General features: G+C 42.8%; 1 protein-coding gene across 2 annotated transcripts; it reads right to left on the bottom strand.

The window, feature by feature from the left end:
- Positions 1-409: 409 nt before the first annotated feature.
- Positions 410-8,414, bottom strand: LOC125546282 (spectrin beta chain, brain). 2 transcript variants are annotated; one of them, XM_048710497.2, is made up of 16 exons: positions 7,857-8,414; positions 7,533-7,773; positions 6,601-6,905; positions 6,208-6,384; positions 5,247-6,011; positions 5,072-5,166; positions 4,921-4,983; positions 4,737-4,825; positions 4,555-4,650; positions 3,684-4,340; positions 2,885-2,959; positions 2,129-2,199; positions 1,983-2,040; positions 1,436-1,634; positions 1,258-1,323; positions 410-1,153 (listed from the first exon to the last, which is right to left on the bottom strand). In XM_048710497.2, exons 1-16 carry the CDS (start codon positions 8,156-8,158, stop codon positions 657-659), a joined length of 3,756 nt encoding a protein of 1,251 aa, XP_048566454.2. In that variant the 5' UTR covers positions 8,159-8,414; the 3' UTR covers positions 410-656. The 2 variants fall into 2 exon arrangements, with proteins under 2 accessions (XP_048566454.2, XP_048566455.2); XM_048710498.2 differs by having other exon boundaries at positions 7,863-8,413.
- Between the last annotated feature and the right edge of the window lie 3,305 nt (positions 8,415-11,719).

Below are 11,719 nucleotides of genomic sequence, written 5' to 3' on the forward strand. Positions count from 1 at the left end.
TCGCCTGACTGTAAGGTAGAAAAGTTGTGCAAACTATTCGCCATTGCAAACCCATATTCTAGTATCTATCAAATGTGAAATGATGCATACTGTAGATGTTAGTAATGCCATGCAGTTGTGCACTTGTAACAATTCATCCAATAATATAACCATTTGTGACTACACAAAAAAGGACAAATACTCAGATGAACAGTGCCAAGTTCACTAATAATAACATGCAGTGTTTTTTTGTACAGTTCACATTATTTTATACCGAGTATTTTTGTTATGACTTTTTTAATATGCAAATTATATAGTACTCCACTTGCACCCATTAAATTGTGAACAATATTCAAAACTCAAAAAACAAAAATAGAGATGAAACATGGGGAGCATGGGCAACTTGTTGCCAAAATTTCACCGCAAAAAAGAAAAGAAAAATTGCCAAAATTACTTTCCGTGAAGCATATATATAGTCTTCACATGATGCTCAAGACTGAAACTGCAGATTAATAGATGCTGTCACCTCATGATGCTCACCAATACCAATTGGGGTTAGTTACATCAGCTAAGGTGGTTAGTGCGGCAAACCAGCAAGGTAGCGCTTGCTAACACAGCATCAAGAATCATCCAATTATATGCACATATATATAATGATATTTACTATAGCTCTCATCTCACATGAACCCTAGCTGGGTGAGATCGTCGTCCGGGATCTCCAGGCCTCCGGAGAAATCAAAGTCTTGCAGCGAGTCGTCCAGGCCGTCCGTGAACCAGGCACTAATGTCGTTGCCCTCCGGCACGTCCAGGATGTCCACCATGGGGTCCATCGGTGGCAGGTTCATGGGGGCGTCCAGGGACTCCGGAGCGACGTTGGCCGCGCTGTTCCTTGGTTGCTGGGTAGGTCTTGTGCTCAGAGGGTTGTTCCACTCGTTGGATTCTCGCGGCGACGGTGATGGGAAGCTGGAGTTGGATGGCTCTGTGACTCTGCCAAGGACGTTTCCAGATGTTGATAGCTGCGCTAGCTTCTGCTTTGGCTTCATCTTGGTCTTGCGCTCGTTCCGGCCGCTGCCAGACGAGTTCCGGCCACTGCCTGATTTCGAGCTGGAGTTCTTGGCAGACCCATCTCTGCTCTGGTCCCTTTCTCTCTCGCCCTTTTTCAATTTTGTGCTACCTGCAAAAGGATCAGCAGAAGTTGGGATACCTCATGAAAAAGGATCTCTGACAAAATCATCATGCCAAAGTTAAGTAAAATTTGTTCAAGGGTGCTAGAAATACCTTGGCTCAATGGGCTTCTGTCAAGCTTTAGGGCCTTTGGCCTATCTGCAGATCCTGGAGGGACACCTGGAGCATAAGAAGGCAGATTAATTATATGGAAGTTCTTACAACTATAGTGTCAAATAAATAGGCGGGTTTGTGTGGCTTATTTCGATATCCACAATTGCATGTGCATTACCATCAACTGGGTCACTCTTTGGCAAAGGCGCGGACAGCACACTCCAAAGGAAAGGCTCCCTGAAGCAGCTTTTCTCTGTTTCCTCAAATTTCTGGCACCGGGCAAGTGTTCGCTTTGCAAAAGCCAATGCAAGCTGTTTTGCAGCCTTACTGGCTGCTTTACTGAGACCGCCCTTGTGACTAGAACTACCTCGACCACCCTGTGAAAAAGATCAAGGTTAAGGTTACTACTTGTAGTGGTTTCTGAAGTGGTAAACAAAAAAACCATGCATAGAAAGAAACATGCAACACTGGAAACCAACCAATAAAATATTTCCTAGTTATACAGAATGGACTAATAGTGAGTGCCAGGCCAAACATTGCTATCAACAAGACTACACTATGAAGGTGCCAGGCCAACATGCATCACATCACCCACCTCAGTTGTTCAGCAATCAGTTAAGACACGAAACCTATGGGAAGCAGAATGCCCTAATCGTCCAATTCCTTAAAAAATTTAATGCTAACAAAAAGTAGGTGGTAATACAACTAATAGAGTATTCAGGTACCAGCAATTTTTTGTATGCCCTCTCTACTAATTTGTTCATTGCGTGTTGCTCCAGGCTCCTGCAAACAAAATTTTGGAATTAGACACCGCAATAGTTTCTACTCAGTTACATTAATAAAAAATAGACATAGGTAGAACCATTAATACCTTTCCTCCATGTTTTTAGTATTTCGAATTGCTTTTTCTAGCTTATTTAATTGGCATTTCTTCTGATTCACCTGAAACAAGTCGAGAAGCATACATATTAATTAGAAAAGCATATCCTTTCCTACAAAAATGTGCAAGTTGCGCAAGTACTAAGAAATATGCCAAACTGAATGTTGTCAAAAGGACACGTGCAGGGAGGTATTTTTGCATTATGCATTTTTTTAATGTTTTTAATGCATAGAACTGCTGTAAATCCAATGACAAAAGGAAATCATCAACACGTGAAAAATGAGGATAAGGCTGCTAGAATTAGTTGAAGTGTGGTGCATAATCTCATTTGGTTTAAAGCTCCCTATGTCGGACCGTTTCAAATTGACTCAAACAATTCCAAGTTATGCAATATTGCCATATTCAAACAGCCCAAAAAAGTGACTTTCTCACCGAACCACTTATCTATTGAAATCTGCTAAGTGGGTGAGACCTGCTATTTCACTAGTTTCAGGTACTATCAATTTGTCACATGAGACTCAACATATCAAGCAATTCCACCATAATATTCTCATCAGTCTCACTACTTAAGCTTGAAGCCTCGAATGCAAGTTCTAGAACTACTAATACCAATGCTAGTTCAGTATGCTCTAAGTTTTCACAGTAACTTCATGTCAACTCTAGAGAGGATGAAATGATGACTTGATAACTTTAATTATCCGAATGATCGTTTGAGTTTAACCAAAATTGAATGCTGACTATACCCACCTGATCAAAGAGTCTTTTCTGCAGCTCCAAAATAACTTTATTAATATCCTCATCCTCTCCCTCGTCCAGCTCTGGCTGCAGTCAGAAAAAATATCGCCACGATCATGATTTGAGTTAATAAGGAAACATATGGAATAACACGCAATTACTGAAAACAATGAGGTGACGATCTATGATGCATCTGTTTTCTCAAGGATCATCAAAATATGTTTGCAGTTGGTTCACCCTAAATGAACATACGATGCAAAATGAGGGTCGACACTCTCACGACAGGTCAACACCCACTGAACCACACCCCCTCAAGGTTTCGAATTCACAGCCTGCTTTCAGCCCTGATCACGGCATACTTCCAAAATTTGTCTGATCTAGTTGAAGTAATTGGCTTATATCATGTACATAATGTACTGATAATCTCTTGTCAGCTCCCAAGAAAACGAAAAGAAACAAAAAATGGAATCAAATAAGAAAGGATAGCAATTTCCTTTAGCAAGCATGGCAAATCCTTGCCATGTTCAGTTTTTTGCCAGGAATTGCCATGCTTGCTAAAAGATATTGCCATCCTCGCGACAACATAACTTGCCATCCTGACATCAGATTTTTAGCATTTCCATATAAAAATTGTAGCTAACTACTCCCTCCATTCCATATTAGTTGTCGCTGAAACGGATGTATCTGGACGTATTTCAATGCTAGATACATCTGTTTGAGCGACAACTAATATGGAACAGAGGGAGTACATGACAAAGAAATAACCTTCAAATAGACAACTTATCATGAATCGGGCTTTTAGAAACCATACCATCTCTGGAAAAATGTCAATACTGTGCAACTCGACCAAAGTCCTATCATGCAAAGACATCTGCGCATACTGATATCCATATAATGGTAAAGATAAATCTTTTCCGGGAGTTTGATACTGCTGTGTAATCTGCGGTACTGATCCATGCAAAGAGCCGTTTTCTGGGTACCCCATAACATTTATCCCATCTGATAGATTCTCACTGCAAACTGAACTTTGACTATATGAGCCCCTCAAATTACTGGAAACTGTGAAACCATTGGACATGCTGTTATATGCTGGGTTACTGTTTGAATGCTTGAAATCAGGAGACATTCCAAAACTGGATTCTAGCCCCGTAGCTTCAAATTCAACTGAGGCAGCACGAGGAAGGTAGTCATTTGAGAATTCCAGAAGTATATCTCCTTGGACACCATTGGACTCGGGAAAGTCATCAACATCTTCTACAATCAAGGCAGAGAGCAGTCTACTTGTCAGGGGAGCCATTTCACCAAATATTCCTTGCCCCTGTGCCTTTTGAGATGTGTTGTTATGATTCTCGCCATTATTATAAGACAAAATGTCAACAGATTCCCTTGGTCCAACACCATTTGCTTCCCCTTGATCCAGCAACAAAGAAGAATTGGATGGAGGCAGAACCTGGGAGGAATGCTCAACCTACAGATGAAAATAATATATAAAACATGGGTATCAAATTCAGATCTTTGCAGTACAGGGTAGACAAATAAAGGAATACAGAAGTTGAGGATTTTACTGGAAACATCTTGCACGATAAGAGTAGGGAGTAGACATATAAAGGAATACAAAAGTTGAGGATTTATTGAAAACATCTTCCACGATAAGAGTAGAGGAGTGGCAGAAGGTAAAGTACCATTGATGGTGGCCCATTGTAGTTAGCTGATGCATTTAACTTATCTTCATCGTGCTTATTAGACATGCCCATCTCAAGTTCTTCCAAGAATATTATCTGACCAGAGACTCCGGTAAGTGATGATTCATCCCAACAAGGCAACAGGTCCATTATACCAACTTGTAAGGAAAATAAAATCGAACCTGGTTTTTCAAGAAGGATAAATCTTCAGAGCTGATGAAAGTAAGCATGGGTTCTATTTTCTTCCAAAAAGGGCCAGCATATGCACCAACTGCAGAAAAGGATAAAGAATTCATCAACCATGAGACATGAAATTGCAGCTCTTTGCATGGCAAATAGATAACTACGATGTGTGCAATTGCACACCTATTGCACCACGGGCAGCATTTGCGGCAGCTAGAAGTTCTTCTCGGTCATCTTCAGATTCACCTACAACAAACAGCTTAGCATCAGGATCAACTTTCAGAGAAAGAAACCAAAGATCTTCAATGGTAAATTAAAATGTCTATCAGCAAACCTGTAGTATCCATTGACCCACAATTCAGAATTTCTGGGTGACGAGATGATGCTTTGCGGTCCGAGCCTTTCTTTGTTGGAGGACGGCCTAACTTACTGCACCAAATTAAAGAAGACCATAAGTTTCAGATACAAAATACAATACATGTGTTCGCTAGAATTCAGTCATTAAGCACCTTTCATTCTTTTCAGATGCAGGTCTTACGCTCTTTACCAACTTCCTCGTTTCAGTGCTGTCCAACTTCTCTTTTGGTATGGATGAACACCCTTTAACATGCATAGTGCCTCTTCCACTCCTCCCTTGACGACGAATACTACCATCTTCAAGTTCTTCTTTCAACGGAATCCTGCTTTTCTTGGACGAGAAAATTAAGTCTGATGCCATATGAGCTGAATTTGCCCCCTCATTCTCAAAGTCGCCACTGTTTGTGACTTTTTCCTTATTCCTGTGTTCAGTAGCAACAGACCCTTCACTTTCTGATAGACCAGCTGGAGATGTAACATTATCCATTCTAGATGCAGCTTGTGAATTATTGCTAGCTGCACCCCTTGGAAGTGAAAGGCCAGGCGTTTCTAAAGCTGGCCTAACAGCAACATCAACTGGTGATCCTTCAGATACGGGTTCATCAAAATTTGACACCGGTGATACAACATTTGCTCTTCTTGTCCGTGACATTTTCTGTGGACGTTGACCCACCCAAGCAACAGGAGGTGAAGAGGCAGTTGCAGCCATGGGACGCTTGCGATTTGTGGTGCTTGCCAATGGTGAGGCTTTATTTGTGCACGGTGCTTCTTCCCATTCATCAATTCCTCCAGCTGAGCGTAGCAAAGTAGATGATGAGTGGATACCGACAAGCGAACTGGTTCTTGGTGCTCTGGTTGCTTTACCCTTGGTCACAGGACTTAAGGTTCCTGGTTGCATATCCTCGGAAATATGTGCCCTGGAATCACGATGGATACAAAACATCAGAAGAATGAAGAAGCACATAACTATTCATATTTTGCAAAAAAAAAAAAATTGAAAGTTCGAAACTACATGAACTACAGCAGCACAAAGAGGTTTCAACCATTCAAATCAGTCTGATCATGTTATAGAATGTGTTGCTACAATATTGACATCAAGCTATCAATGCTTACTTGTTTCCTTTCACCAAAACCCGTTCTTTGTCTAGCCCACCATGGCGCTCTCGTCTTTCATTTGGAAGAGGGGTGGAATCCATCTCTGTCTTCAGAAGATACCGTGAGCCAGAACTACTCAGTTGAGAGCTTCCATCCATCTTGCTACCTCCAGATGCTCCAGCAGAAGCTCCATGTCTGTCATACAACAATTAAAAGGAGGGATAAGATAAGTGCCCCTGAATGCGGAGATGACTCACCATGGTCATGAACCTGAAGACAATAATCTGAGGTTGGACCTCTGAAGCTATAGCATTCTTAACCTCATAATGCATCTCCATAATGATCCATTTGAAGCTTATGTGGAAAAACTATAAATACATAACAAAGCTGATGACAGTGCACGAAGATTACCTAAATGGAATAGCATCACTAGATCGTCCACGTACTTCACTGTTTGATCTATGTTGAACTGATGGTTTAACATCTCGGTCTACATCACTGCCTCTATTGAGCATAGTTCCAACAGAACGCTTACGTTTCATCTTTTTCTCCCATCCTTCACCACCAGGAGCTAGGCCTCGTAATTTGTCTTCAGAAAACCCTGATGTGGCATTGGCAATTCTAACGGAGCTTTTGTCCTTCTCCAAAGATGGGTTTTTCTCAGTATCAACCAAAGGACCTCCTTGCCTTGTAGAAACACTAACACGCCCTTCCAACTGAAATATGCGGCCAAAGAGTCAAAACAAAAGCAAATGGTAGCCTTTGAAGACATAATAAGGATGAACGCACTCATAGTCAAAAAAAAGTAAAAATGCACTATTGTCTAACAATTGAACAGGCCACAAAAAAAATAAGTGTGGGGACTTTAACTCAACCACTGAGCAACAAAAGGGAATTCGGTAGAGAGACATGGTATTAAAGTGTTGCTCAATCTTGACACATCTCTACCTAGGGGAACTGGTCCACTCAAAGATTAATCGACCTAACGGTTCTGTCTCCACAATGTTTTAATTCAGTCATGAAATTCGATACACTGAAGGAATAGTTGGGCCTAAGCGCATAGTTATCAGCATCATAGAAGTATACAAAGATTTGTCATTTAAGATGAAATCACTTCCATGACCTGTTGTCCCATGTGATTTGCGCACGCACACTGACATGCCATGCCAACCACCAGTTCACACAAATTTATCTGTTTAGAAGAGGAATAACGGAACCTCTAATATGTCATAACGCATAACCCAAAGTACCAACTCAAACTAACTACAACCGTGGAAGCAATGGCATACAAGCGAAATGGAGTTGCTGACTGAAAGCATCGGTGAAGTAGCAGAAGTACAAACCCGTGCATCTGCCGTCAGCGACGACCGGACACGCTTGCTCATGGTCGAGCTCTTAGCCCTCTCCTCGAGCCTCTGGGCGGGGTTATCCCCGCTGTTCTGAGCCCCGATCCTGAGAGAGCCGCCGACATTCCCCGACGACCTATCCACCGACGCGCCGTCGCTCCTCTGCCGGCGCCGCGTGACCACGTTCTTGTACTTGTCCAGCTTCTGGATGGACTCCTGCAGCGACTTCACCCTGTCCCTGCAACCCCATTCCATTTCAGGCCCCACCGGAGCAGCAATGCACGCGGAAGAAAAGCACGGCGAAAAGATACGAGGAGCAACGTGTACTTGGCCCTGGCCGACGACTCCGCGACGCCGCCCCGGATCCGCCGGAGCTCCTCGGCGGCCGCGGGGGGGAGCGGCTTGCCCTGCGCCAGCGCGGCGAGCGGCTGCTCCGCCGAGTCGGCCAGCGCCCGCCGCAGCTCCGCGGAGCGCGAGTGCCGGTGCTCGCCGACGGGGAACTGATCCAGCGAGATGTACTGCGCGAGCGACGGCGGCTCCGTCGCGGCCCCCGGCGCCCCCCTCGCGGGGAAGCCCCCCGCGGCGGCGTCGGGCCTCGAGCCTCCTCCTCCTCCTCCCGACATCGCGCCTCGTCGTCAGCCCCCTCCGAAGCTGCACTGCATCAAGGTCAAGAACGAATCCCGCCGACCGGCCGGACGAGGGCGGCCAATCCGGCCGTCGAGCGGCCGGGATCGGCCGGATTGGGGATCGAGGGGCCCGCGGGTTGGGGGAATTCGGGGCGGGCCGGGGGGCAAAACCCTAGAAGCGGAGGTCGCCGGCGGCGAGGGGGAGCGCGTGGGGGAATTCGGCCGGGTTGCGGGTACAGATGGGAGAGAAAGATCGGTCCTTTTTAGGCACGAGGGCAAATTCTGACACTCTTGGACCCGGGGTCAATTTGGTCAATCATCATTTCATTTCTCTTTTGTAGTACAATTTTTTTCAAGGGTAGTGTAGTACCACCTAGGTTTTCTATACAACAAAACGTTTTTTTCAAGCTCACTTTCTTCGATTTATTGGGCCTCAAAGCCAAAATATGATATCAAGCCGTAACTAATTTCGTTGGAAACGAGTGCACGTGCCCACCCATGTCGCTACTTAATAACCACGCTCTCTCGCGGCAATCATGAGTCGCATGCTCTCTCCCGAAACTGACCACCTATGTTGCTACTTAAATTCGTTGGAGTTACTGCTAGTGGAGGATAAGGTGGATAGTTGGAGGCGAAATGGAACATAAAGATGTCGTGTGGGGTAATTATTCAAGAGGATCGAGGATTCAAGGTGAATAACACAAAGGGGGCGAGGGAAATCACTACACATAACAACCACGAGTTTAGATCGGGAATGGGTCCAAGCGCATCTTTATCGCTTATTAATTTCGTTGAAAGTAGCACGTCGCTCTGCATCCCGCAGAACTGGTCACTCACATTTCGACTTAACTTTGCTAGAGTTACACGTAGAGGGGACCAATGGAGAGCGGGATCGAAAATGGAAAATGGACACGCATCGGTAAACGTCAAGGAGGATAACATGCGGAATGGGAGGATGAAGAGAAATCAATGCACATAATAACCATTGCCTTGCAAATCTGAACTCTGCCCGTCAACCCTACGTCCTTCTAATCCCCAAGTCAGTAGTATAAAAGAAAATTAGCAAGTTCCATAGCACGATTAAGAGCAAATGAGTACTAAAGTTGTACCATGCAAAAGAAAAAATCTACAATGAAACACCAATCATAATATTTGATCTCAACAGATGCATTACACGTGTGATCTATGTGAAGATACCCTAGATCCATACAAGTAGCTACTAATGTCTTTCTACAACGAATAGATTACATGTAGAAGACATATAAGAAATTCTTTAAAACAAATATGGGAGTGTGTACATAGTGATGTACTACTACCCTAGGGTTGAGATGGTTGCACATACACAAACAATGACATACAAAAAAATCTTTAGAATAAATACGGGGAGTGCCTACATAGTGTTGAACTACTACCCTAGGCTTGAGATGGATTGCACATACACAAACAATGCCACAAGGGTTTTCATTTTTATATCCACATTTTGCAGTTCCATTTCCAGTGAGACCAAAATATGTCAGGTAGGGAAAATTTTAAAAAGTTAAGAACATAGATTCGTCCTTGAGATGATTCCGAGGAAATGAGTAAGATATTTATAAGTATTCCTTAGTTTCATTGATGTAGACATCCTACCTTGGGGAATAAAAATCAACAATCCCGCTGCCATGGATAACCAGATATTCCCATCTTTCAAATAGAAAACCTCCTTAAATTTGACAGTTGAAGCTTCTGGCAAAATATGTACGATTCTTCATTTGGATACATGCATGCATAGGGGTTTACTGAGCTGAGGAGAAAACTTCGCCAACCATGTAATGAGCATGGTTAGTTATATCAAGACAACACACTTAGAAGAGGAAGAAATTAGCAGCATAAGATTTGATCATAATCATTTATGTTGGATTCATTCTCGAAATAAGTACATTTAGGTTATCACCGAGAAGAAGAAACTACGGAGCTTGATAAGTCTCCGGTTTATCTATTTTTTTTAGTTTATCTTATTATATTATCAATCTTCTATGCTTTATATGCCATTTTATATCATTTTTATGCACTAACCAATTAACTTAGTGAGTGTCAGTTTCTATTTTTTCCCTATTTCTTTTTTCGCAGAAAAAACATACCAAATGATGTCCAAGCACGACAAACTTCACGGTGATTTTTTCTAAACCAGAAGAAACCCTCAAAGTTTCGGGGATGCACCGGATGATGAGCGAGGGAGGCACAAGCTCAGGTGGCTTGCCCTGCTTTCGCACTCCCTACTGATGCCTATTGCATGAATCTCATTCAGTCAAACTAGAAATTGTGTTTTTACAGCTGGAACGATGAATGTAATCCTACTATTCTTTAAGGGTAGGGTCGTCTGAGTACGGTACTATGGACATCAGGGCATATTGAATATAGTCATATAATTTGGTGTGCTGACACACCATTCAAGGTAGAAGGAAGCAGTGGGGGAGGCGTGCCTTATGAGCTTATGGGTCCCACGTGTTCCCGTTTGACCTAATTACAGCGCTATAAATTCCCTAAAATCCAGAAACCCCTAGAGCAAGACCCGAAACAATTCCTCCACTGCCGCAAGCCTCTGTTATTCCCTAGTCCCATCTGGAGTCCATTGTTGGTACTCTACCGAAGGGGAAAACCATTGGGGAGGCGATCTTCATCAACTTTGCTGCCTCCATGATGATGTGTGAGTACTTCCCACAAGACCTACGGGTCCATAGCAGTAGTTAGATGGCTTTTCTCTCTCTTTGATCTTAAATACAATAATCTCTTCGAAGATCTATTTGATATAATTCTCGCGGTGCGTTTGTTGGGATCCGATGAATTGTAGGTTTATGATCATATTATTCATTGAAAGTATTTCAGTCTTTTCTAAGATTTATTTGTGTGTGATTTTATAGCCTTGTATTTCTCTCCGATCTATCCATCTTCTTTGGCCAATTAGATTGATTTTATCTTCAGTGGGAGAGGTGCTTGGTAGTAGGTTCAATCTCTCGGTGTCCTTACTCTATGATAGAACGAGTTGCAAGACATGTATTTGTATTGTTGCTACTAAAGGTAACATCTTGTTGTGTCTACATTATGCTATTATGCTTCAAGCATTACTCTGTTTATTATGAACTTAATACCTTGCGATGCATGCTGGATAGCAATCAAGAGGTGGATTAATAGTAGTAGATACAGATGGATTTTGTTCTATTTGTCTCGGACGTAATGCCTATATAGTGATCATGCCATGAAGAATCATCATAACTATGCGCTATTCTATTAATTGTCCAACAGTAATTTGTCTACCCACTGTATTATGCTCATGAGAGAGATGCCTCTAGTGAACCTTGATACGTCTCCAACGTATCTATAATTTTTTATTGTTCCATGCTATATTATATTCTATTTTGGATGTTTAATGGGCTTTATTATACACTTTTATATTATTTTTGGGACTAACCTATTAACCGGAGGCCCAACCCAAATTGCTGTTTTTTTGCCTATTTCAGTGTTTCGAAGGAAAAGGATATCAAATGGAGTCCAAACGGAATGAAACCTTCGGGAACGTGA

The sequence above is a fragment of the Triticum urartu genome, chromosome 3A (genome assembly GCF_056163025.1).
Source record: "Triticum urartu cultivar PI428250 chromosome 3A, HENAU_Tu73, whole genome shotgun sequence".
In the NCBI taxonomy this organism is placed as follows: domain Eukaryota; kingdom Viridiplantae; phylum Streptophyta; class Magnoliopsida; order Poales; family Poaceae; genus Triticum; species Triticum urartu.

Coding starts and splice junctions, on each gene's coding strand:
- LOC125546282 (XM_048710497.2), bottom strand. CDS start 8,158: ATGTCGGGAGGAGGAGGAGGAGGCTCGAGGCCCGACGCCGCCGCGGGG. Junction 4,984..5,071: donor TGGGTCAATGGATACTACAG/GTTTGCTGATAG, acceptor TGTTTGTTGTAG/GTGAATCTGAAGATGACCGA. Junction 2,041..2,128: donor ACTAAAAACATGGAGGAAAG/GTATTAATGGTT, acceptor TTTTGTTTGCAG/GAGCCTGGAGCAACACGCAA.